The 24,558-nt window shown below is 29.4% G+C and overlaps 1 protein-coding gene and 1 non-coding gene across 2 annotated transcripts; one reads left to right on the top strand and one right to left on the bottom strand.

Annotated features, from left to right (window-relative positions):
• Positions 1 to 4,431: 4,431 nt before the first annotated feature.
• Positions 4,432 to 4,548, top strand: LOC119369283 (U5 spliceosomal RNA). Its single transcript, XR_005176959.2, has one exon. It is a non-coding gene; the product is annotated as a U5 spliceosomal RNA (small nuclear RNA).
• Positions 4,549 to 6,256: 1,708 nt separating this feature from the next.
• LOC105632334 (glycine-rich RNA-binding protein) lies at positions 6,257 to 7,289 on the bottom strand. Its single transcript, XM_012214690.3, has 2 exons — positions 7,109 to 7,289; positions 6,257 to 6,847 (listed from the first exon to the last, which is right to left on the bottom strand). Exons 1-2 carry the CDS (start codon positions 7,220 to 7,222, stop codon positions 6,455 to 6,457), a joined length of 507 nt encoding a protein of 168 aa, XP_012070080.1. The 5' UTR covers positions 7,223 to 7,289; the 3' UTR covers positions 6,257 to 6,454.
• Between the last annotated feature and the right edge of the window lie 17,269 nt (positions 7,290 to 24,558).

Raw genomic sequence — 24,558 nt, 5'->3', positions numbered from 1 at the left:
AAATTACACTGAGTCGTCACTAAGAAAAAATATTTTTAACAAATATTTACTTTATCAACGAGTATCAAATGAAATTTAAAACTTTATGATTAGGGCTTAAACAAAATTATAACTTTAAATCACTATTTCTTCTTCCTTTTTTCCAATAATAAAATATTCTTATTCCTATCTACTCCAATTCTCTTTTTTTTTTTTTTTAAGGAATCTCAATTATGATTATTAATTTTACTAAATTTACATATATATCAGGAAAAAAAATTCATTTTTTATAAAATATCAGGAAATATTACAAAAAATATTGATAATCGAACCTATCATTTTATAATCAGACAACCTATAAATAATCACTTATGATTTTGTAAAATGGTGACTTGCAAGAAACCTCCATCTTTACAAAATATTAGTAAAATATTTATTATTTTATAAAAATTAATAATTTGTACAGAATATTATAAATTATTGTACATTTAAAATTTTATTAGGTGCCTTCATTTTACTTCAAGACAAAAGAAAATGGGTATTTATTAATTATTATCATAAGGATATATACGAAGAGATGTTTGACAGACAAACAACTGAATCATTATTCATTGTCTTCAGACCATACAAGTAGCAGTCAGCTCCTGTGTTCTATATAGCTAGTGATTGTGAAAACCATACAAAAATACCTCATAAAGTTTCTCTTAATATATTGGATTAATATTAATTTACTTCACAAATTTTTATTATTTTCATTTATGCCCTGAATTAGTTTAAAAATTAATTTTTTAAATTCAATAAAAATTCAAAGACCAAATTATCAAATTGTGAATTTATTTTAATATAATCCCTTTTTTTCAAAAAAAAAAAAAAAAAAAAAAAAGAATGAGAGGAAGCATCAGAATTATTATCATCTATGAGGGTGGTGGTGTGATATGTACCATTGCTTTTTAAGGTGCAAGTTGATTATAGACATGCCCCAACCTATAAGTCTAGCTCTACCCTCTAGGATGGGTAAAATCTTGTAAAATAGACTCTCTTGTTCAAGAAAAATGGAATAATTGAAAAAGAAATTCAAATTACAATATTAGGAAACTTTTTTGTGGTTAAGAATTATATATGTCGCCCCATTTGTTCCTTTCAAACAATATTTATTTAATTGTCAAAAATAATGCTTAATTAATTATAAAAAGAGTTATATATTAATTTTAGTATTTTTTTTCCGTCTTTCATTTTTTTTTCATAATTAATTGGACATTGATAATATCCCGTAACATATGTTTTTCGTTTTATCTAAATTTCTGTAATTTTACGAATAATGAAAACTCAAATCTAAAATTTTTCACCTTCAATATTTATTAAAGGACGTAAGAAATCTTGACATAGGTTGCATTTTTTCAACACCTTCAAATATCTGTTTTTAATGATATATTTAGTTGCTATTTTTGGTATAAAGTATTAATTAGAGTATTTCCATCTAAAAATGCAAGCAGAAAGCTACGGATGGACCCGGCTAAGGCCGGCGGTGTCAAATTGCAAAAGTCACGATCCATAGGCTAATGGGGTTGGCGGTGATGATTGGTTGACAATAACCTTAAGCAACTTTTGGAGGAATCTGTATGAAATAAAAGTGATACCTATACAGTATTTTTCATTACGTACAAATATGGATACGTTTAAACCTTTCCGACATTTCACTTCACGTCATCAATTGCATCCCCACTTCTGATTCGATCTTTTTTTTTTTTTTTTTTCTTATTGTGAAATTCATATCACTCGGAATGGTTAAATTACCATTTTTTAAAATTCAAAATATAAAAAATTACTTTGAAATTTTAAATCTTGAGACCATATTAGTCTATTCAAGAATCTAGATTATTTTCTTCTTTTTATTAAGTGAAGTTGATGGAACTATGGAATCTTTGAATACGGTTATGTAGTGATATAGGTTGGTCCCAGTAGGGCCATAAAGGAAGAGTATTTTTTTTTTATTATTGCTTTTTTATTTTTTTGGAATCTTTGAATAAAGAAAAGAAATTGGAAAAAGGGGTAATCGTTCTTTTGATGCATTATTGTTTATCAGAAGTAGTAGTAGAAGAAGAAGAAGACATGGGGAGAAATGCTTATTGTGTGAATGAGAATTGTAGAAGCTCAATCTTGATAAGCATTTCGTGTTTTGGATATATTTTATCTTTACTTGTGATTCTAAATTATATATATATAAGAAGGAGAAGGTTATTCTCATTTGATAATATATCTGTGGCGCTTGTGTAATTTGGATAAGATAGTACTCATGCTCATACAAAATGGGGCCATGCAAGTTTACTTTCTATTTTTCTTTTAAAAAAATTGAAATGTACCAATGAAATTCTCTTCAACTTGTTGGAAAAAAAAATCATTTTTATGATATTAAAATTTGGATCTATGCATATATGGGCGGAGACAGGAGAAATTAAGAGAGATAAAATGCAGGCGTGCTGCAATATATAGTAAGGGGTTAATTAGCGTTTGATGAAGGAAAATCAAGTAGGGTTTATAAAAAAGAGGAGAAAGGAAACTTTTTTTTTTTTCCTTTTTCGAAGCATATCTTTACTTATACCATATTTATTATTTGTAATTTTGCATCCTTTTACTTGTACTTGATTCTAACAAAGGAAGATTCATTGAGAAGAGACCAAGATATGGTGGGGTATAGATTCTTTCCTATGCTCATGGTTGATGTTTTGTCGTCATTCTTGTGAAAGTGCAGCACCACCAAATCAATGCTCTCTCGTGTCTCCTCACTTTAAAACTTATTATTATAATTTGTGAATCGAAAACGATTAGGTAAGAAGATAGATGATGAAGAAAGAGTTATATGAGCTTATTTGGGTTAGATCAACCAAATAAAATATAAGACATTGTATTTAGTTAAAATAATAAGACTTCGGCATCTCCACTCCTTGAGTTAGTTTTAGTGGAGTGACATAGGCCTGATCTTTTTAATTAATATGGTATCGAAGCATATCTAGTGATTACATACAGATGTGTTCGTCAATTCAAACTTTACATTTCAGATGTTCATGTCTAGGCGTAAGGATCATGGATGTGTTATCCCATGTTGATTTGGAATAAAATGTCTAATCAACATATAATTTTGATTAAAATTCCAACTAGAAAGATCAACTTAGGAGACTATTCCAATATTAAATATCATACATTGAGATTTATAAGAAGAATATTAAATATCTTTAGAGGGGCCCTTCCTGCCCTAGTTGTTGTTCAATTTGAGTGGTGATTGTTAGAACAGAATACAAAAATAAATATAGTAGGGATCCAAAGCACCTAACTTTGCTATTTTTTCTACGATGATCTTTGCCCTTTGCCCTTAGTAATTAGTTTTGCATGCATTGTTCAAGAATACTTATTTTTTTTCATGTATGAAAAAAAATTATAAATCACGAGTCTTAAAAATAATAAATTCAATTTTAGAATTTAAAGTTTTAGATTTTTAGGGTTTAGGTTTTAAAGATTTTATGGTCTAGGAGTTTAGAGTTATATTTTGATTTACGGTTTAAGTTTCAGGAGTTATGATATATTATTTTAGGGTTTAGATTTTTAAGATTTTAGTGTTTAGAGAAATTAGGCTTTAATTATGGTTTATGGATATGGTTTTAGGGTTTATGATGTAGTATTTTAGGAAATAGGATCTTAGGATTTAAGATTTAAGGTAAAGTTTAGTATAATTACATTATTTTAAGGACTCCCATCTATATATAAAGTATAATTATTTTTGAAAAAATAATTAGTGGAAGTCCCACTAATTCAATAATGTGTTACAAAGTATAAGGTTCCAAAACAAAGTATATTTTTTCCTCAAAAAACATAAAATTTTTTTTTTTTTTTGAAAAAAATTGAATCAATTACATTCTTTTAAAATGTGAAAATTGATAAAATAAATTTCTTGAAATTTAAATTTCCAATACCAATAACAAATTCTTAGAGAACACCTTGAGGAGTCAAAAGATGGAAAATTAGAGCAAATATAGAAATAGTCATGATCAAAAATAGGATTTAAATTTGAAAAATATCAGATTTTAAAAAACTTATTCCATCCAATCTGCAATTCATTTTATTAATTAAAAAGTAAGTTTGGAGTTGATAAAGACTCATAAAACCTTAGGCCTGGTTAACTTACATAGTGATATGGGTTTGTAAAATAAGTGGATTTGGATTGTCAAGTACAAAGGAAAGTTATGGTCTATGGAAATTTATGAGCCCAACCCAAAATGTAATAGTAATAGCAGTAGGCTGTCCAGGGTGTGAAATGGTCTCCTCCTATTCTCTTTAGTGGAACAAGCAAGGCCCAAGAAAAGCATAAACATAATAGAAATCCCACATCGCAAAAAGGAAACCAGACAAATCAAGCTGACTCCTACATAACAGACTCGAACGTCCCATAGCTTTTCACGCAGCCGCGCAGTGAGCACAAAGCGAACTATTCTTTCGCCTTTTACTAAAGAATACCGTGTGCTCGCTGCAGATAGCGTCATACGCTAATTTTTGGAGGGCTGCCTTCTAGGTAAGCCCCATAATTCTAGTACAAGTTTTGTAGTTCCAGTTGAACCTATTACTATTGCAATGGTTTTCTGTTCTTAAAGGTTGTGGATTTCAGTGAGGTTGGCTTTGGACAAATTGTATTGTCGTCTAGTAAGAAAATTTTATTTGTGCTCAAAACTTATCTATTAATTGCTATTGCAAGAAATTTCAGGTTGTCTTTCTTCAATTCAAGATATATTGGATTGTGATGTAGAAATAAAGTTTAAGTATGCGATTTGAATTCGATCTAAATCTCCAACTTTTTTTTTTCTTTTTCTTCATAAAGTAAACTCTTTTTGTATACCTTATCCAAAACCTGAATATCTGATTTAACAAAATGAGTGCAGGGTGAATATTATTTTTATTGAGAGATCGGTATAAATATTGCAAAATCTAATCCCAACCATCATCTCTACTTTTCTGTTATTAATAAAATATTATGTAAAACATAAAAAAATTGAAAAAAAATCATATGCTTCTCCAACTCTTTTTCTTCTTTTCATTCTCTTAATCTCAATCCTAACAATTAGAAATTGGAGAGCCAATAAAAACGGGGAATACATTGCATGGCCAAGTAAGAACACATAAATGGGATAGGCACTCACTTATGCGGTGCTTGCCATCTTCCTATATTTCCAGAGTGGGACTTTTTTTGTACTCGCACTTGTAACTCCGACACTAACTCTAAGCACAACACAACCATCCTTCCTTTTGATTTTTCATCAGTTTTTTGTGACGACGCAAATATTTCTTTCACTTACAGACTTCTCGGATGACCTTCTATTACGCTTTGGTTCGATTCGTTAAGCTGGCTTCTTTTCTTGTCCGGTCGTCGAAACGAAATCGTTTTGTGAGGATTTGAATTTGACTTCAAATCATTACCCGATAGTATGTCCGTGCATCCAAGGAAGGTTCATGATCATCGAGCAATCAGATCGGATTCAGTGAATATACGGATCAACAGGTTTAAGTGGTGTTTGGTTTTTATCAGCATAGATTTTCACCTTTCACTACAAAAATAAAAATTTTACTACATATGCAAAACTCAATTTTGCTTTTAAATCTTAAATTCCACCCCAATCAAATAATGTAGATTTTTAACAATTTACAAACCAATTTCCACAAATTTCACGCATATTTATTACTTTTAACATAACCAAATTATTAAACAATCAAATGATAATTATTTAATTTTTTCACTAAGAATTGGAACCAAATTGGTGACTATAAATCCAATCCGAATCCATTGAGGGCAATCCACAACAAACGGAGAGAATATTGGGGGAATCAAATGGCTGGAGAAAGATTTTCGCCTTCAACTCAAATTTCAAACCCAATTAGGGGGGAGCACTGCTCTATTCAATTCGATTCTCAATACCTTCCTGAAATATTTTTTCTCACGCGATTTATTGAGGTAAATGGCATTGGGGCCCAGCCTAAATACTTATGTTTCTCTTCCGTATACATCTTGCTAGCCCTGACACTTCTGTCCCTGTTCGAGTCGAATAATGATTTCTGAAACTGAATTGATTGAGGTGGGAGAAGATAATTCTCGGATTAGATTCAATTCGAATCTGGTACAGAATAGTACTTAGATGCAAATTTGATATATCCCAAACGCAAAAAGAGATATCATAGAATAGATATCAGATCTTGTCCAGGCAAGACGATCATAACCATAAAAACTTGCTAATAAACATGACATCAAAGATCTAAATCTTTTATATCTTCTGACTAAAGAGAACAGACAAACATATAGTATTCATCGATCAAAAATGATCTACATGTTCATTGAACAGACCCAAACCAGATTGGACGAAACCAAACTAAAGAGCACCAAAAGAGAATCATAGAACCCAAACTCAAACCCAGTACATAAACTCACGAAACCTAAATTCTAATTCCTCCAGTTACCCTCAGAGGCACCACCTCCCCTGGAATAACGAGATCCACCATCACCATATCCGCGGTCCCGACCACCACCGTAGCCGCCGCCACCGTTGCCGCCATAGCCACCGCCACCGCGGTTGTAACCACCTCCACCGCCTCCATATCCACCCTCCCGACGACCACCTCCTCCGTAACCACCTCCACCACGGCTATAACCACCGCCGCCGCCGCCGCCACCGCCTCCACCGCTTCCGCGGGACTGAGCCTCGTTCACAGTAATATTACGGCCGTCGAGATTCTGGCCGTTCATCCCTTCAATAGCATCCCTCATCGATTTCTCGTTGTTGAAAGTCACAAATCCAAAACCGCGAGATCTACCAGTCTCACGATCGTTGATGATCTGAACACGAAAACAACATATCTCATTAGATCCGTATACAAACAGAACAGAACCACAATAAATAACTAAACTGAAAAAATAAAATAAAAAAATCGATCGATCTTCGCCCAGAGGATGAAGATGGACGTACCGATTTGAGATTAGTAACATAAAAGAACAGTAACACAGAGATATAGTAACACAAACAAATCACAGATTTGGGATCGACAAAGCCGAATCGGGTCGGGTCAGATCCTATCTCTGCGACCACGACAAACGGACCTTCGATTCAAGGATGTCGCCGTAGGCACTAAAGGCTTCGTGGAGGGCTTGGTCGGTTGTGGCCCAGGCGAGGCCGCCGACGAAGCACCTATACTCGATCTCTGCAGATGCCATTTTTTTACGTAGAGAAACCCTAAAAACCACAAAGAAGATTAAAGGAAATATTAGAGAACGAGAAACAAAGGAGGCTAGACCATGGTTTTATAGATGGTGTGGGAAAGAACTACGGTTAGTTAAGCTAACCGGGGTTGAAAATTGAATACGGTGAATGTGCTAGTATGTTTGGTTACAGGGGTAAAAATATCATGCATTTGGGACAATATAGTGGTCTTTTTCAGCCGAGTCTGGATCCTAATAGCCGCTTTGCGTTTATATTGGCTAATCCAATGCTGGGATTAGGTATTACCAGATTAGATTAGTGAAGCGGCTCGTAAGTCACAAGTTGCGGGAGTATATTCGAATAAAGTAACCAAATCAGATCTTTTTTTGCCTGTTTGGGTGCGGTAGAGGTAAACTATGGTTAACAAACACCGTGACTCAGGGTCAAGTGGGGTCCATAGTTTTGGTGAATTGGGCCGTTGGAAAATGGATAGAGACGAAAAAGAGTAAACACAGATATTTTGGGACTCTGAAAATATCTTGTGAGCTGCAAGTACCATTGTACCCCTTGCGAATTAGAATTCCTAAATTGCCCAAATTTAGAGTTTTATTTGACGTTAACTAATTATTAGTTGTATATGATTATGAACATAGATAAGATTCTTTGCTGTCATATTATATTTGTTTTTTTATAAATTGTAATTAACGAGAAACATGATGATTTAATTGTTAGATCAAGGTTTCGTGAACAAATAAAAACATGCACATAAATTCTTTTTGTTAATTTGGAAGCACAATCCGATTATAAATGATCTTTCTTTTTGAAATTTGTTTTTATTGAGGGATAGATTATCACATTTTTTTAAACATTTATTTCAAATAAATTCGCCATAAAAATTATTTTATTAAAATGGGCTATAAACATCACTGCGAGTAATATTCAAAAGGAAGCCATGTAGATATGGGCAATTGCCTAGGGGTGAGCAACCGTCGAGTCAACAATTCGATCCTTTTAAAAGTTCTGGCAATAATTAAATAATCTCTATAATCGTTTAATTAATTTTCAATTAAATATTTTTTTTATGGGTTAGATACCTTTTTTTAATATGGCTCTTGCATAATTAAAATTTTAAATTTTACAAGTAAAAGAATAAAAAAAAGGAGATCGAGTCATGTGAAGAAATTAAAAAAAATATTTAATACTTTCACTTTTAAGGATAGGCCAGGTTAAATAATGTATTTAACCGATCCGAATAAGAGACATACATCCCCAAATTATCTAACCTGATTGGACTTGAAAATTTTATTATAACCCTATATTTTCGGTCTGGTTGGATTTTGCAAAAGCCCTACAATTGCCGCTTCTCTCTGGAAAAAAAAGTTAGAATTAGCTTAGCCATTCAAAAGGCCCAATTGGTCCAATAAAGAATGTTATAATTAGATTTGGAATAAGCAGGCCCAAGCAACAAATTTCATAGCAGAATGGGTAAATGGGCTATGCTCTCACGGGGACATTACCAATTACTCCATTTGCCCATCTTATTCAAAGTCCTTAATAAGACATTCAGTCATCTTGGAAAAAAGCATTTTCTTTGAAAGGTAGATTTTTTGTTTTTTTGAAGGATTGGAACCTTTGAAGGTAGATTATAGAGAAGTAAGAAAGTGGATTTCCATAGAAGTGATCCTAAGAACTTATTATATTTAGATGAAGGTAAAAGTTTCATAGAAAAGTAACATATTTAAGGATTTTGTTACCATTTTTTTTAAAATATTGAATTCAAGTCTTCCATATGTTTTAAGATGGCAAAACATGCAAACCAAAACATAGCATAGTAGTAAGTATATATACGACCTGACAACAGATCCAGGTTTAAATCTCCTTTCCCTCAATACTAAAAAAAAAGATGGCAAAACATTTTCACGTGTAAAGTTAGATTATAAGTTATATCAAATTAATTTTCTGATCATGGAACCTAAATTATTGTCACTTTGTATTGTCTTTTAAAATTATGAATGAAAGAGAATTGCTAATCATTTTTTATACCCTAATTCATTTGACCCTTAATAGATAAATAAATACGTGTTTTTTAGATGAATAAAAGATTGTGTTTGAAATTTCAATAATTTTATCTAATGCCCCTCTCTTTATGTCATTCACTACATAACATGTTCAAAGTCAAAATCACTAAGCTATGTTTGCTGCTCTATTGATTCAAAAGTTATTCAATAATTAAATAGTTTGACTAATATGATTATAGCTTAATTGTTTCTTATACCTAATTATTCTGTTCAATTCTAAAGATATGGTGCATGCCATTCTTTTTTTTATTTCAGTATAACTAAAGGTCTGTTCGATAAAATTAGTTATTTCGGTAGTTGTTAACTGTTTTAGTAGTGTTTAGTCATTTGAATAACTTTTAATAAAACACTAAAAGTTAAATGTCATATGAGTTAACTTTTCACGAAATGCTTATTAACCTCTAAAAACTAATTCAAATACTATATTACTGAACACTATAAAAAGTAGCACATAGCGTTTTGACCAGTCAAAACGTTAAAACTACTTAGAAAATTGTGCTGAATACAACCTAAAATTTTGTTCTTTTTCCTATCTTTAGCATTTTTAGTTAATAGTTTATATATATATATATATAACTATGTCCATATTGTTATTATAATTCTCGTTCTTTATGCCCGTTTGTTCTTTAATGTAACATCAATTATTGATTACAATCTTCCTCTAACATTGCTCACATACACCTTTTAATGTTAATGCATAATTTCATTGTAAGAAATGGCTAATTTATATTAATTTTACAAATACAATAAAACTTTGTATTCAATATTAAAAACTTTATGAGTATTACATATTAAACCCTTAACATTAAAACCTTACTTTTAATAAAAAATAAAATATATTTTCTATTTGTTTTTTTTTTTTAAAAATAACATAAAGATAGTTTAGTTTATGTTGCAAGCAAAAGTTATCAACTCATTTTCAAATCAAAAATTGTTTTACCATATATGGCATAATTAAAATATTAGATTTTTTTTTTTTAATTTTGAGAGTGATAATTTCAAGTAGGATTAAATAGGAGAAAGGTGACCAAATATAATTCTCATCATATATAAAATACAACAAGTCTTTGCAAAAGCATTAAGACACAAAATATACAAGAATTTAACAATTATCATTTCAGGTGATATGTCAGAATCTTCACTTCTCATTAAAATCATTAATTCATTAAAGTCATAAATATTCCATTTTCTATCATAAATATTAGTTTAGTAGATTACAACTCTTTTTTTTTTTTAAATATTAAAACTCTTTTGTTCTGATTAATCTTTTTGTCTTATATAATCACAATGTCATTACTGTCAGAGGTGATATTATCCACAAAGTACAACAGACAAACCTTTAGGCTATGTTTGGTTGGATGTAATACAATGTAATGTAATCAAAGATATAATGCAATGAAACATGTAATGGATGAATTTTAATCAAAGATATAATGCAATGAAATATGTAATGGAATGGAATGTAATTAAAATTCTAACACTATGTTTGGTAATATAATTGATAAAATTTATGGAATATAATCATCATTCTATTTTTATGCTTGTTTGTAAATATATAATGTCGTGTAATTAAAACACTACCACCACTGCTCCTCCTCCACCACCAATCATACCATCATCACCACTCCACCACCACCACTACCGCCACCACTCCACTACCACCATCACCACTCCACCACCACCACCACCACCACCACCACCACCAATCCACCACAATCACCATCACAACCATCAATCACACCACCATCACCACTCCACCACTACCATCACCACCACCACTACAAACACTACTCCATCACCACCATCTCCACATCATTATCAATACAAAAGAAATATCTGAAATAAAAATAATTCATTATATTAAGCTATTAAAGATCATTTAGATTTATAAGTTTATTTAAACTAAAAAAATTAAAAGAAGGTAAGCAGAAAAAAAATATGATTTAGGGATGATCATTCACCAATTTGGTCAATTTGAGTAAAATTTTTAACTGAAATAAATTAATCAAAATTTTTTTAGTTAACTGAATCTAACTGAATTAATTTTTTTAACCGAATTGTTTTGGCGGAATTAAATTTGATTTTTAACCGAACCGAAGTTAATGAAAATAAAAACTTAATTAACCAATCGAATTTGACTGAAATTTATGATTAACCAACTTTAACCGAAATAAAAATTAACCGAAGTTATTAATTACTACTTAATCAAAATAAAAATTGAAATATTTTCAATTTTTAATTTTATCATCTACTTAATCAAAACGACGTAGTTTTGAGAGTCGATTAATTTGATTAATTCGGTTAAATTAACTTTTAACCGATCACCGAAATTTTAATTTTCTTTAATTGAACTTTTAACTGAACATTTATTCATCGAACCAAATTGGCCGAATTAACCAAATTAATCGAATTAACCGAATTGGTTAAACCGAATGCTCACCCCTAATGTAATATAACAAAATAAAAGTTATTAAGTCATTAGAAATTAAAATTTTTCATATATTTTCATTGAATAAATTGAATTACAATATAAAATTACAGGTATTTTGATCTTTTTAGTGACTTTTATTCTATTCTTCTCATTCCTATAATAAAATATAATTTTTATTTCATGTTGTATATTAAACACTAAAATATAATTTTTATTTCATGTTGTATATTAAACACTAAAATATAATTTTTATTATATGGTGGTGGTGGTAGAGTGGTTGTTGTGGTGGCCGTGGTAGAGTGATTGAGGTGGTGGCGGCAGCAATGTAAAGTGATGTTTATGCTGGTGATGATGGTGGTTGAGGTGGAGGCGATGGAGTAGTGGTGATGGTGGTGGAGCGATGCTAGTGGTAATTGAGGTGGTGGTGGTAGTGGTGATGTGGTGGAGTAGTGATGGTGGTTGAGATGGAAGAGCGATGGTGGTTGAGGTGAGCAGTGGTGGTGGTGGTGGTGGAGTGGTAATGGTGGTATGATTGGTGGTGGTAATTGAGACGGAGGTGGTGGAACAGTGGTGATGGTGATGGAACGATGGTGAGGTGGTGGAGCAGTGGTGATATGGTGGAGCAGCAGTGGTGGTGGTTGAGGTAGAGGAGTGATGGTGGTTGAGTTGGTGGAGCAGTAGGGGTGGTGGTGGAGTGCTGACTGCGATGGTAGAGCGGTAATGGTGGTTGTGGTGGTTGAGGTGGCCATGGGGGAGGTGGTAGTGGTGGCACGGTGGTGGTGGTGGTGGTAGTTGAGGTGGTTGGTAGTGGTGGTGGAGCAGTGATGGTGGAGCAGTGATGGTATTAGGTGCGGTGGAGCTGTGGTGGTGGTGGTAGTTGTGGCACAATGGTGATGGTGGTTGAGATGATGATCGGAGTGGTGGAATAGTGGTTAAGCAGTGGTGATAGTGGTGGCGCTATGGTGAGGATAGAGTGGTTGAGGTGGTAGTGGTGGTGGAGTAGTGGTGGTGGAGCAGTGTTGGTGGAGCAGTGTTGGTTGTCGTAATGGTGAGATGGTAGTGTTAAATAGCTTTGAAAGGTAAGTTTTTATTTGGGTAACTTGATGTAATTGGTATTACATGTGATTGATGTCATGACAATACAGGTGTTTTTTTCTGTAATGAATATTACATCAAATTAAGTAATGAAGATTACACATGTAATCTCAATTACATTACATTGTCCAAAAAAGTCAAACCAAACAATGTAATCAGTTATGTAATGTAATCATCATTTTATTACATGGTTGATTACATCATACCAAATATGGCCTTAGGGTATAGATATAAATGTTCCTATTGAATTATTACAAGACAATACAAGTTCCTACCCTACATAATCACCTAATTACAATTGATGGCACAGATTCTTAATATGGTATCAGAACTTGGAATTCGAATTTGCATGAAGAAAATTTCCGTGCTGATTGTACCCTGATGAATCCGTGCTAGGATACCATATGCTTGTCAAGTGGCCTAATTGAGGGGAAGCATTAAAGTATGTGTAAATGCACATGTAACGAGAAAGACAAACCAATCAAAACGACCTAAGCTATCTTATATTAAAAGTAAATCTAGTTCATTATAAGCCCAATTACTAAAATAAATTGTTATTACCTCTATTTCATAATATTTGTCAAATTTGAGAAAATAGCTTCTTTCAAAATACTTGTCACGTTTGTAGTTTCAAGAAGTAATAAATCTTTTTTTTTTTATGTTTACCCTTTATATATGACCAATAATTGTTACTTCAATTTAATGGTTTTATAAGAGAATTAGTATTAAATGAATGATAATATTGTTAATTTACTCAATAATTTATTGTAACTTAGACAAATTTAATAATTTTCTTAAAGAACGTTAAATTCCAAATATAACAAGTATTATATGATAGAAGTAGTAATAAATTTAACTAATTGCTTCTAGGGCCCAATTCTTAACAAGCTCCTCCATTTTTTGTAGGTATTTCGTATACTTAACTTGGTCATACTCCTTCAATTATTGAATTGGTATGTCTACTATAAAAGGTTAATTGTATGTTAGTGTCTTGCGTTGGAATATATCAATGGATGGTACATAATGACAGCCAGGGTTTGTTTGGCTGCCTTTCAATTAAGTTACATCACTGTTTAATAATCTACTATTTAATTATATTAATAATTTACTACTTCCGTTCCATAATATTTATTGCATTGAAGAAAATAGTTTGTTCCAAAATACTTGTCACATTTGAGGTTTCAAGAAGTAATAAATATTTTTTTCTACGTTTACCCTTTGTATATGCCCAATCATTATTACTTCAATTTAATGGAGTAGTTTTCTCAGATAATTAGTATTAAATTAAAGATAATATAGTCAATTTACTAAATAGTTTATTGTAACTTAGATAAATTTAATGATTTTTTTAAGGGACCTGAAATTTCCAATGTGATAAAGTATTATGAAATAAAGGCAGTACTATTTAAGTACATGAATTACCTACTATTTCCTTAATCTACTATTTAAGGAAAATAAGAGATATCCAAACTCTAACTCACTTTATTTGCTCTCTTGATGAATTGAGAGTTGTCATAATTAAGGTTAATAGGATCAATTTCTTTTTTGGTGACAGTCAAAGATTACAAACATATACATGTCCTCTTCTGTATGTAGTCATTTGGCCTAATTATTTCCTTCGATGAATCCAAAAATGCCATGCTTTTTTTTCCTTTTTTTTGAATAATGGATCCAAATTGGTACATATTGGTAGAATATTCCATGACATCTTTAATAGGAATTTTTAACTTAAAATAGGAAGAATGTTAAAATTAACGAATATTAAATAAATAGGAAAATATTGTAAACAAGAAATTCTGAGTAAATAGATAAACTTTTAAAAGATTTAGCTAATCTCTTGAAAAAAAAAAAAAGCTTATACTTTAGATGCATTAGATTAGATCTATCAAAATTCAAAAGGCTTAAAAGATTTTAATTATGAAAATCGAAATAAAAGTCCGTAATATGCTTAAATACCTAACTATTTTTAATTATTCAATTAGGTTAACAATTAATTTAAAAGGTAAATTACTATTTAATCTCTTATATTTGTTTTTTGGATATATAAAAGGTTCAATAGACCGGAATAACTTTGTGGACTACATAGCAAGAGGTAACACTTCTCTTTGAATAAAATTCATCAAATTGGTGATAACTTTTACGATAGAAATGATTCGAATTTGAATCTCTCACTTCATACATCTTTTACAATATATAAGAAGAGCGACTAAACTACATCTGATTAGCTTTATTCTCTTATTATTTATTATTACAAGTTTTATATAATGTATTTTGTCTAATTTGAAAGATGTAATACTACTTCACCTTAATTTTTTAAATATTTTTGACATACTTGTTATCTTCGACAAATGAAAAATATTCCATAAATTAAAAAAATAACTAAGATGTAATTGGACTTAAAAAATGCAAATTTCAAATTCATAAATTAGGTCAAATTTTAGGAACTAAGTAATAATTGATCTTTAAAATTTTTTTAGTTTAGTTTCTAATTTTGGAGATGACTAAATGCCTCAAAACTAAGAAAATCCAACCAGATATTACTTGAACGAAACAATTTTTTCAATATTTTAAAAACTCCGCCCTCAATAACTTAAAAATTATATTATGGAAAATGAGGCAAGGTCAGCATTTAGGTGCACGCCTTGAAATAGATATATTTGTATAATATATTAATCTTTTTTATTCTATAGTTTAATATATTAATATATAAATTTTTATTGATGGTTTGGGCCATATCTTCAAGGTATTCTCTTTTTAGTCTCTCTTCTGATTGCGTGCTAAGCACTAATAGCAACTATTAATTAAATAACTCTAGTACTCTACGTTAGGCTAACGCAATTAATTTTAATATTCACTATTCTATTAAACTTTAAATTATTGTTTTCGAAAATTAATCGAATCATTTTCTTAATTTTTATGAAAAATAAAAAAAATATCAAAATTAACGGAACGATCAAGAATATATTAGTGAGATCTAAATTGATTAATAAGCAAATTCAATTAATATGTATATTTTGAATTTGACAAGTATATATATTTTTGTGATAGAGTCAAAGACTTCCAGAGAGATCTGTCTTTTAGATTGGCAAAAGATCATGGACTGAACAGTCTGGAATCTTAATTACATTATTAAATATTAATTAGAATTATAGAACCACATGTTATCACTAATGGTCACACACTCACATCATAATCATGTCCTAATCATCCAAACGTTTAATTAATAATTGGCTTTGTTAGTATTTTTGGTTAGTGCCAACGGCCGGATTAGGAAACATTCATGGAAATATATATAAAAATGCCTCCCACTTAAGTTGCTTCATTGTCATCTTCTTCTTCTTTTTCTTCCATGTCTCTTCATCTCTATTTAATGGATGGATCAAAAATTAATTTTTTCATATAAAAGCTAAAATAGATTTTTTTTTTTTTAATTAATGAGTTTTAGCTTAATGATCTTATAGTTCTGTTTAAATTTAAAATATCTCAAATTTAAATTTTAGTTGAATTTACGGCTAAATTAAAAAAAAAAAAGAAAAAAAAAAAAAAAAAAAAGAAAAGCTACTGGTTTTGATAGCTTAATTTTCGTTTTATGGGGGTAAACTCATCATTGGGCTGTAAAATATCCCAATTGTGGGGGATTATATTATATAATAAGTAGAAATGACGTGGCAGCCGACAGGAGAGGAAAGATACTAGTGGGCAACCGAAAGGGGAAAATATGGTTGACTGACTTGATGATTTGGATAAGTAAACTCAGATATTTGTCAATCCACATCACACAATAGCTACAAAATTTGCCACATCGGCTCATTCCCTAGTTTGGTTTACCCCATCGCATGCATGTCGTGGAAAACACTTGTCGGTACATGGGTCACTCGTAGTACACTAAATTATTCTTTTTGTGTAAACCAATGGTACCGGGACAGTTTAATTGGACTCGGTCTTAGTAGTTACGCCTTTTTGACTCTCCTAACGTGTGAATCTAACGAGATCGAACGAGAGTTTTTCCATATGTTCAGTCTACATTTTTAATTGGGCAAAAATAACCCGTAGGTTATACTAAATTAATTTATTAAAGACAATTGATGCAAATGAGAATATCAATATCTTTTCACTTAAAAAATAGTAAATTAAATGAGAATATTTCCATGTCATCAATAAAAGAAGATAAATTAACAAAAAAATTTAGGAAATTATTTGCCTAAACTCGGTACATAGCTATGCTTTATGAACCATAGACCAAACCAATGACAGTAAAGATTTTTTTTAAAAATTTTTCGATTTAATTCTTTTTTTCCAGTGCATGGTAATAAATTCTCTCGTTTTAATAAGAAAACTTATTCTTATTGGTTTGGTCCATGAGTGGGACCATAAATCCGATCTAGATAAAATTTTTCCAAAAAATAAATTACTAATTTAGTGTATTAATATCGCGTAAACCACGTTGTTAAAAATTAATTATTATTAACAATTATTTGGGTTTTGACTTCCCCACTATCTCTTTTGCATGTAGTATAGTGTATACTAACTAAGTAACTCACAAAGATTTTTTTTTTTTTTTTTTACTTTTGAATTATGGTTCATATTATTAAGAGAAGAAATGAGCAATATAAGCGGGAGCACTATCCTAAATTTGAAAATAAGCCCCACTAAGAACTGATTTAGCCAACACATGAGCTATATCATTTGCTTATCTTCTAATCCAAGCCAAGGTGACATTAGACAATTGGACTAAGAGTAGCTTACATTCAGAGATGATAACTCCAAACTCAGACCAATCGTGAACAGAACTCCTCATAGCATGATAAATTTATAGGCAATCGGTCTCAATTTGAATCATCATATTAGGGTGGCCCGACAACACCCAAGATAATACATTTCTTAGCGCCTGAGCTTCTGCTACTGCTAGAGAAGAACAGTCTTGCAATGAAGACGTTGCTGCTAATATAAACCAGCCATGGCCGTTTGAGATTACAGCACCAACAGCTCCATGGCCGACAGAGGGGAAAAGAGCGGCGTCAAAGTTTATTTTAAAAGTGCCAGGAGGTGGCGGAAACCATTGACTACATGCAGAAGCACCTATGCCTGTATCTGAACCTGACATCTTCAGCTGGGCTTTCTTCCAAGTAACTCACAAAGATATTGTCGTTTTTGGTTTGCAGAAGAAATTTTTTTTTTTTTTTTTTTTGAGGAATTTTAGAAGAAAAGTTTTATCTTTTATTCAGTGTAGATGAACTTGAAGACTACGTTTAATACACGGAATGGAATTTAAACGTGAATATATATATATATAAAATTAGAATTTTTGGTTTCTAATCTATCTCATATAGTAAACAATGGCCGAAATGTATATAAAATTATTTCAAATAGTATGATTTGATTTTGCTGTTTGGAATTTTATAAAATTAAAGTTTATGAAAATGGAAACGATATATTTTTTTATTATATAATAAACATATATTAAAATATCTAATAAATGCTACAAAATGTTATGAAATTCATTTAAATATAGCCTTATAAAGGAAATAGCAGCATCAGGAGCCCAAATCATTATTTTCCATTCACGCAAGAGCAAGACTTTAACTTGACGCTAGATAATTTTTGATAATTAAGAAAGTTGATAAATCGAATTTCCAAAATTATATAATTTTCATTTATAAGATAATATTAATTAATTATTGATATATCAAAATATTTTTTTTATACTTGCACAATGTATTCATGCCGATGTCTGTTTGTATTGGAAGATCAAACTTATGATCTTAGTTATAGTGATCAACCTAATAAGTGCTCTTTATCACTGTGCTACCGCCATTCGAGTTATATATTAAAAATTATTTGGAGATGTTCATGGGTGTGGATTAAATGATAAAACACATTTGAATTCAAATGAGAATTTCTATAAAATTAGAAAGTTTGATCCAAATAAAAAATAGTCTCGTATAAGGGTGATTCTTCCGGCATGGCAATTTCCATACTTAAGGCTCGAACTCTAAACTTTTGATTAAGGAAAAATGAATCACAACTACTCCATCCCAACCAACATTGATAATATATATATATATTTGTTGAAAAATGAAGAAAATCCCAATTAAAAAACAAAAGGAAATGTGATGAAATAATTAGTTTTCCACGTACTTTGCCATCGGAGTGAAAGGGCCATCGACACAAATCACAAAAACACCTTTGCTATGAAGTAAAGGATTACCTTGAAGGCTTTCATTTTCTTTCCTTCTTGCTTTTCTTTCCTTGCTCAATTATTTTTCCCCATATATGTGTGTGTCATGATCATAAATTTCTTTATATATCTTATCTTGTAAGGAAGTAATTGCCACTGCCACTAAAGTTTATAACTTTCGTATACTATTATTTTACCTCAACAATTCATATGTTTTTCCATTTGATTTTTGATATGCTCTCAAATTGTGTATATATATATATAAATATGGTTCATATTATAGTTGTGTTATGTGATAATTTTTTATATAACTTTTAGTATTTGACTTTTGTATAGTATTCGGTACGTTTAAATTAACTTTTAGAGATTAAAATAGAGTTTTATAAAAGGTTAATCCCATAACATTTAGCTTTTAGTATTTTATGAAACGCTACTCAAACAGCTATTAGTTACTCAAACAGCTAATTAACGCTACAAAAATAGTTAAAAAACCTCTGATTTTACCTAACATGCCTTGCATATACATCCCTTTCTTTCTTTCTTTTTTTTTTTTTTTTTTTTTTTTGAAAAGAGAAGTACCTTTGGACCACAAAGTAGTGCTACATATAATCAATAATTCCAAGTGTATGTAAGTTTCTAAATTTTCTTTTATGGCATTGTTTGAACGATTCTTAGGAAAAAAGTCCTCTCTATTTGTAGTCAAGCTGGCAAGAGAACCAATATACCTACCAAACTAGTAGTACAAAATATATAATTAGCCTGATAATCCAACGGTTGAGTGTTTGTCTTGCAAAGTAATGGCAGAAAGTTCAAACCTTGATTAATTTTGTCTTTTAAATATTTAATAAACTCCCAGAAAAGCAAACAATTTATCTCATTTAAATTCATATGATGGGGAAGGTTTGACTTAAGTTTTGATTTTAGTGGTATTAATTATATAGTGTGTACTAAGGTTTATCTCAATGTTTTTAAAACTAGATCGAATATCGAACTGGCTTCATAACTGGATTGTAATTAGACCAGACCAACTTAATTTAACTAGATTTTTTATATTTTTTTATAATTATATTTATAAAAAATTAAAAATAATCATAGTGAAAAAGAAGGAAATGGAAATTAATAAATAATAAATTTAATGTCAATCATGTGTGGTCTGATTGGTCTTTCTACCTCTGGCAGCAGATGTAGAAAGTGAGAGATCCCGAGTTTGAATTCTCTTCACCATAAGGTTTGTCCCTACTGTGCTGCTATATTATTTCGGGCCGTTTGCCTCGCCATATTTATTGATAAATAAAATAAGTTGACAACCACTGTTACAAATATTTAGGTCGTTAATCTAATCCTAAGACCTCTGAAAAAGAAAAAACAGCTAGCTAATTATTTTCTAATTCTATAAAACTGATGGATCAAATTTCCTTTATAGCTAATTTCTTTTCCTTTTTTTTAATAAACATTAAATGAATTAGATTTTTATCAATTGTTATCTAGCCCTAAAATCTCTCCTTTTGTTTTTGATATCTGATTTGAAATTACTAGAGAAAGAAAAAGAGAGATAGGTTACTGTATTTTATTTAGAGAAGTTACTATATTGGTCAACTGGACCGGTTTTTAGTGGTTGAACCTGATTTTTATCATTTCCGGTGCATGTCAAATCAATTCATGTTATTGGTTCGCGAATTAACCGGATGAATCAACTAGTCTTGTCCGATTTTAAAAACAATGGTTTACGCGCGTAAAAGTGTTGTGGTTATACTTATATTAAAACATATTGGAGGAAAAAAAAAAATTTAGGATATTTATGTTGTTTAAGATAAAAATTTAAGCAAATAAGAATAATATCATATGATGTATAAAAATCTCATAATCAAAACTTTTGTTTTTTTGGTAGAATCAGAAAGTTTTAATACTGGCTCTGTTATAACCATATTACAGACCATTAAAGCTATTAAAAAACATACTTTTAACTATTATTTTTAAATATTAAATAATTACATTAATATTGTTAAATGCAATATTTGTTGTAGTGTTCCTGATGTGTAATTAATGTCTTAAAAGTTCTTAGTTTGAATCCTTAACAGCGAAGCCCAAAGTACTCTGATGTTCGGTTTAGTTTGAGAAAATAGCAAATCAAATGGTTATTACTTTTTCTGTATCAAAATATAAATCGTTTTTGAATTATTTTATTCTAAATTATAAATTGGTTTGATTATTCAAAGAATAATAAATGATATTTTTTCAGTATTACCCTTTATCTACATTAGATACTTTCATGATTAGCTATTGGTTTTAAGATAAAGATAATTAGTCAAATTATCATTAGTTTTATTATAATCCAGGAGAGTTAATTACTTCTTTAATCATTGTATAAAAATATTAAACGATTTATATTTTGAAACGCATAATTAATTAATAAGGTAGTTAATCCAATTTACCACAACAATATAAGGACAATACCTAATTTCACCTCTAGATTAATAACTTGCTTGGCTTAGCTGGAAATGGGTAATGTATAAGTCACACAATTTAGTGTCTTCACTTGTAAGAATAAATGAAGCACTAAAACCATTGCAATTGTGTTCAGAAAATTTACAAAGAAAGACTATTTGGCACAATCTCAATCAATCTAAAAATTTAATTTTCCCATTTTGTTTTTTTGTTATTTTCCTTTTCTTTTTGAGATTTTCGACCTCTAAATACAGCTGGATTTTGATAATGCATCGTATTCTTCCTTTGATTTTTGGGATTTTATAATTACTCTAATGTATAATTAAAACGTGAAGATATAAACCATCGACGGATGAGATAAAATGATAGGAGCCCTTTCTTTCTTATCCAAAGCTCTAAAGTTCGTGTCTTGAATATACTCTCATTTATGGATTAGTGTGTTTACTATTTATTTAGCCAATTACCTGTCGGCCAACAAATTATTCTTTCTTTCTTAAGAGAAAATAATTTTATTATATAATTTTCTTAAAAAGTATTAGCCTATGATTATTTTTTTCATTCATTAGGCGACTGAATAGATCAACTAATATCGTAGATTATATAATAAGAGTAACATTCACTAAATTAATGAAAAATTTTATGTACAAGAGGAATTTAAACCGATGAAAACTCTTATAGATTTAGCAAATAGGTAAAAACTTTTATAATAAAAAATTTTCTATATCTTTGCAGAAAGTGAGAACACCAAACTAACACATTTAGATCCCATATAATATAGATAAATAATTATGAAAATATTACACATGTAGGTTCGTCCATGCATACATAAAAAGCATCTCTTGATTAGGCATAACCACAGTTTCAGAACTGTCGGTTTCAATTTTAAAATTATCGGTTCCAGTTATAGAAAATGTTGAATCGGAATCAAATTGCTTTTAGACAGTTTCTAAGACGGTTTTGAAACTGTTGATTTCAAATTTATTTTGTTCTTAATCGAAATTATATAATTTATTTCAAAATTTTAAATTTTTTTTTAGATTGTAGCTTGAATAAAGAATAATGATAAATATTACTATTATTGAAAAATACTAAACTAATTTAATAAAATTTCTTAAAAGTTATATGAAAAAATTATAATAAAAAAAAACAAGTTAGAATCTTTTTAAGAATATGATTTTCACAGTTTCAAATCGAAACCATCAATTTTAAATTTTCAAATCGAAACCATCAATTTTAAACTAAAACCATAAATTCTGATTTCAAAATATGAAAAATCAAGGTTTCGGTTAGAGTTTGAATCTAAAAACTATTAACTATGGTTTGATACCGATTTTGATCAATTCAATTTCAATTTGAAAATGAAGCTTGTTCATGCCTAATGACATCAATTTGAAGCTTCATTAAATAAATAATAATAATTATCAATTATCCTCTTGAGATGAAGTACATACTTATGAGGGAGAAAAAAAAAAAAAAGGCTGCCAGTCCAACTGTAATCTCTTAATATGTAATTTATAACGTTTCAACGGTAAAGTCCTATATTAACGTTTTGATTTGTCAAATAATAAACATTATCGGTTAGGAAGTTGTCTAAAACCACTTGATGTTAATGTCACGTCCCAAGTCATAACTTCTGCTGCAGCAATTGACCTAGTAAACGTTGAAACATGAAAGGCTAACTTCGTAATTTCATATTGTAAATTGCATTTTACCATTAACATTTATTTAATTATGAAAATATTTTCCATTAACATTTTTTCTACGTGCCTAAAATGTCAAAAAAAAAAAAAAAAAAAAAAGAAGATAGATCTCAAAACTTAAAATATTTTTTAGAGTGGAGCTCTGAAAATTTGCAGTATATAAAATAGCGTGTTATACCATTATTATTTTCTATTTCTAAAATTAATTTCAACATTTCTGTCAATATGTGGATTTTAACATTAGTAAGATTTATTGAAATAAATATTATACTTCATTTTAAAAAAAATACTTTACTTTATCAATCAAATAAATATTATACTTTATTCGTCTCGTAAAAATAAATTTGATTTTTTATTCTTTTTTCCATTTATTTCAAATTGTAATTATATTTTTTTAGAAAAAAAAATGATAATTCTTATAGTTTCCTATTTTACTACTATTTGATATGCATCTCCATTAATACATGTATTATTATTACTATTAATCAAATCTTGAAAGATACAACTTATTAAAATACTAGTGTGTTTTAAAAATTTGACTATATAAAATATTGATTTTTTTTTTTGAAAGGATATCAAATATTAATATTACTGTGTTGTATAATTCTTGGATTAATTTCAAAATTTTAGCCAATATATGTCTTTTAGCTCTTCCTTTTTATTTTTCCTATTTAATTTAATATGCATATCCATCAGAAATTAATATATTATTATTACCATTAATCAGATACTGAAATAAACAATTAAATACTTAATTGTTTTAAAAATTAATGTATATAAAATAAAAATTACTAGTATGTTATACCATTAATCAAACTTTGAAATAAACAGTGTCCCAAGAATAAAAAGTCTAATTAAAACATCTAAATTTTATATCACATTAATTCTTATAGTAAATAAATTTTGATTAGTCTCAACATGATTTAACAATATATTTAATTTTAATAGAGTAACACGAATTATTTAATATCAATGTAAATGTATATATAAAGAAAAGACTAAACAAAAATTAATGATTTAATTATATTCCGTTGTAAGACCACAATTGTCTTCATAGGCAAATTTAATCATTTTCGCTCCCTTCTTTAGCATAATGTAAATGATTATAAATTTATTTCTATTTAGACACTAAAATAAAGAAAATTGAAAATTTTCTATTGTATAAAATAGAAAATTATTTTTTCATAGAGTAAAAAATTGTCAAAAGAGTGAGATTGCCAAATTTGAAACTTTCACCTGTTTTATTACTATCTCAATAACAAAATTGATTTAATTTTTTTAATATAATGGGAGTTTATTACAAAAAAAAAACACATATTCTATATTTATTAGCAAAGATTTGACAATAAAAAAGAAATTAAGTGGTTTAAGAAAAGTCATAAGGTCTTCTCTTTCGAAAAGATAAAAAAAAGGTCATAAGGTC

The sequence above is a fragment of the Jatropha curcas genome, chromosome 11 (assembly GCF_041381405.1).
Source record: "Jatropha curcas cultivar XTBG-Jc1 chromosome 11, XTBG_Jcur_1.0, whole genome shotgun sequence".
Classification (NCBI taxonomy): domain Eukaryota; kingdom Viridiplantae; phylum Streptophyta; class Magnoliopsida; order Malpighiales; family Euphorbiaceae; genus Jatropha; species Jatropha curcas.
Note: the sequence above shows the minus strand (reverse complement) of the source record. Positions and strands in the feature narration are given on the sequence as shown.

Bases quoted from the DNA above. Each gene is read 5' to 3' on its own strand.
- LOC105632334 (XM_012214690.3), bottom strand. From the start codon at position 7,222: ATGGCATCTGCAGAGATCGAGTATAGGTGCTTCGTCGGCGGCCTCGCC. The intron at 6,848-7,108 runs GTCCGTTTGTCG...TTTCGTGTTCAG, and splicing joins GCGACATCCTTGAATCGAAG to ATCATCAACGATCGTGAGAC.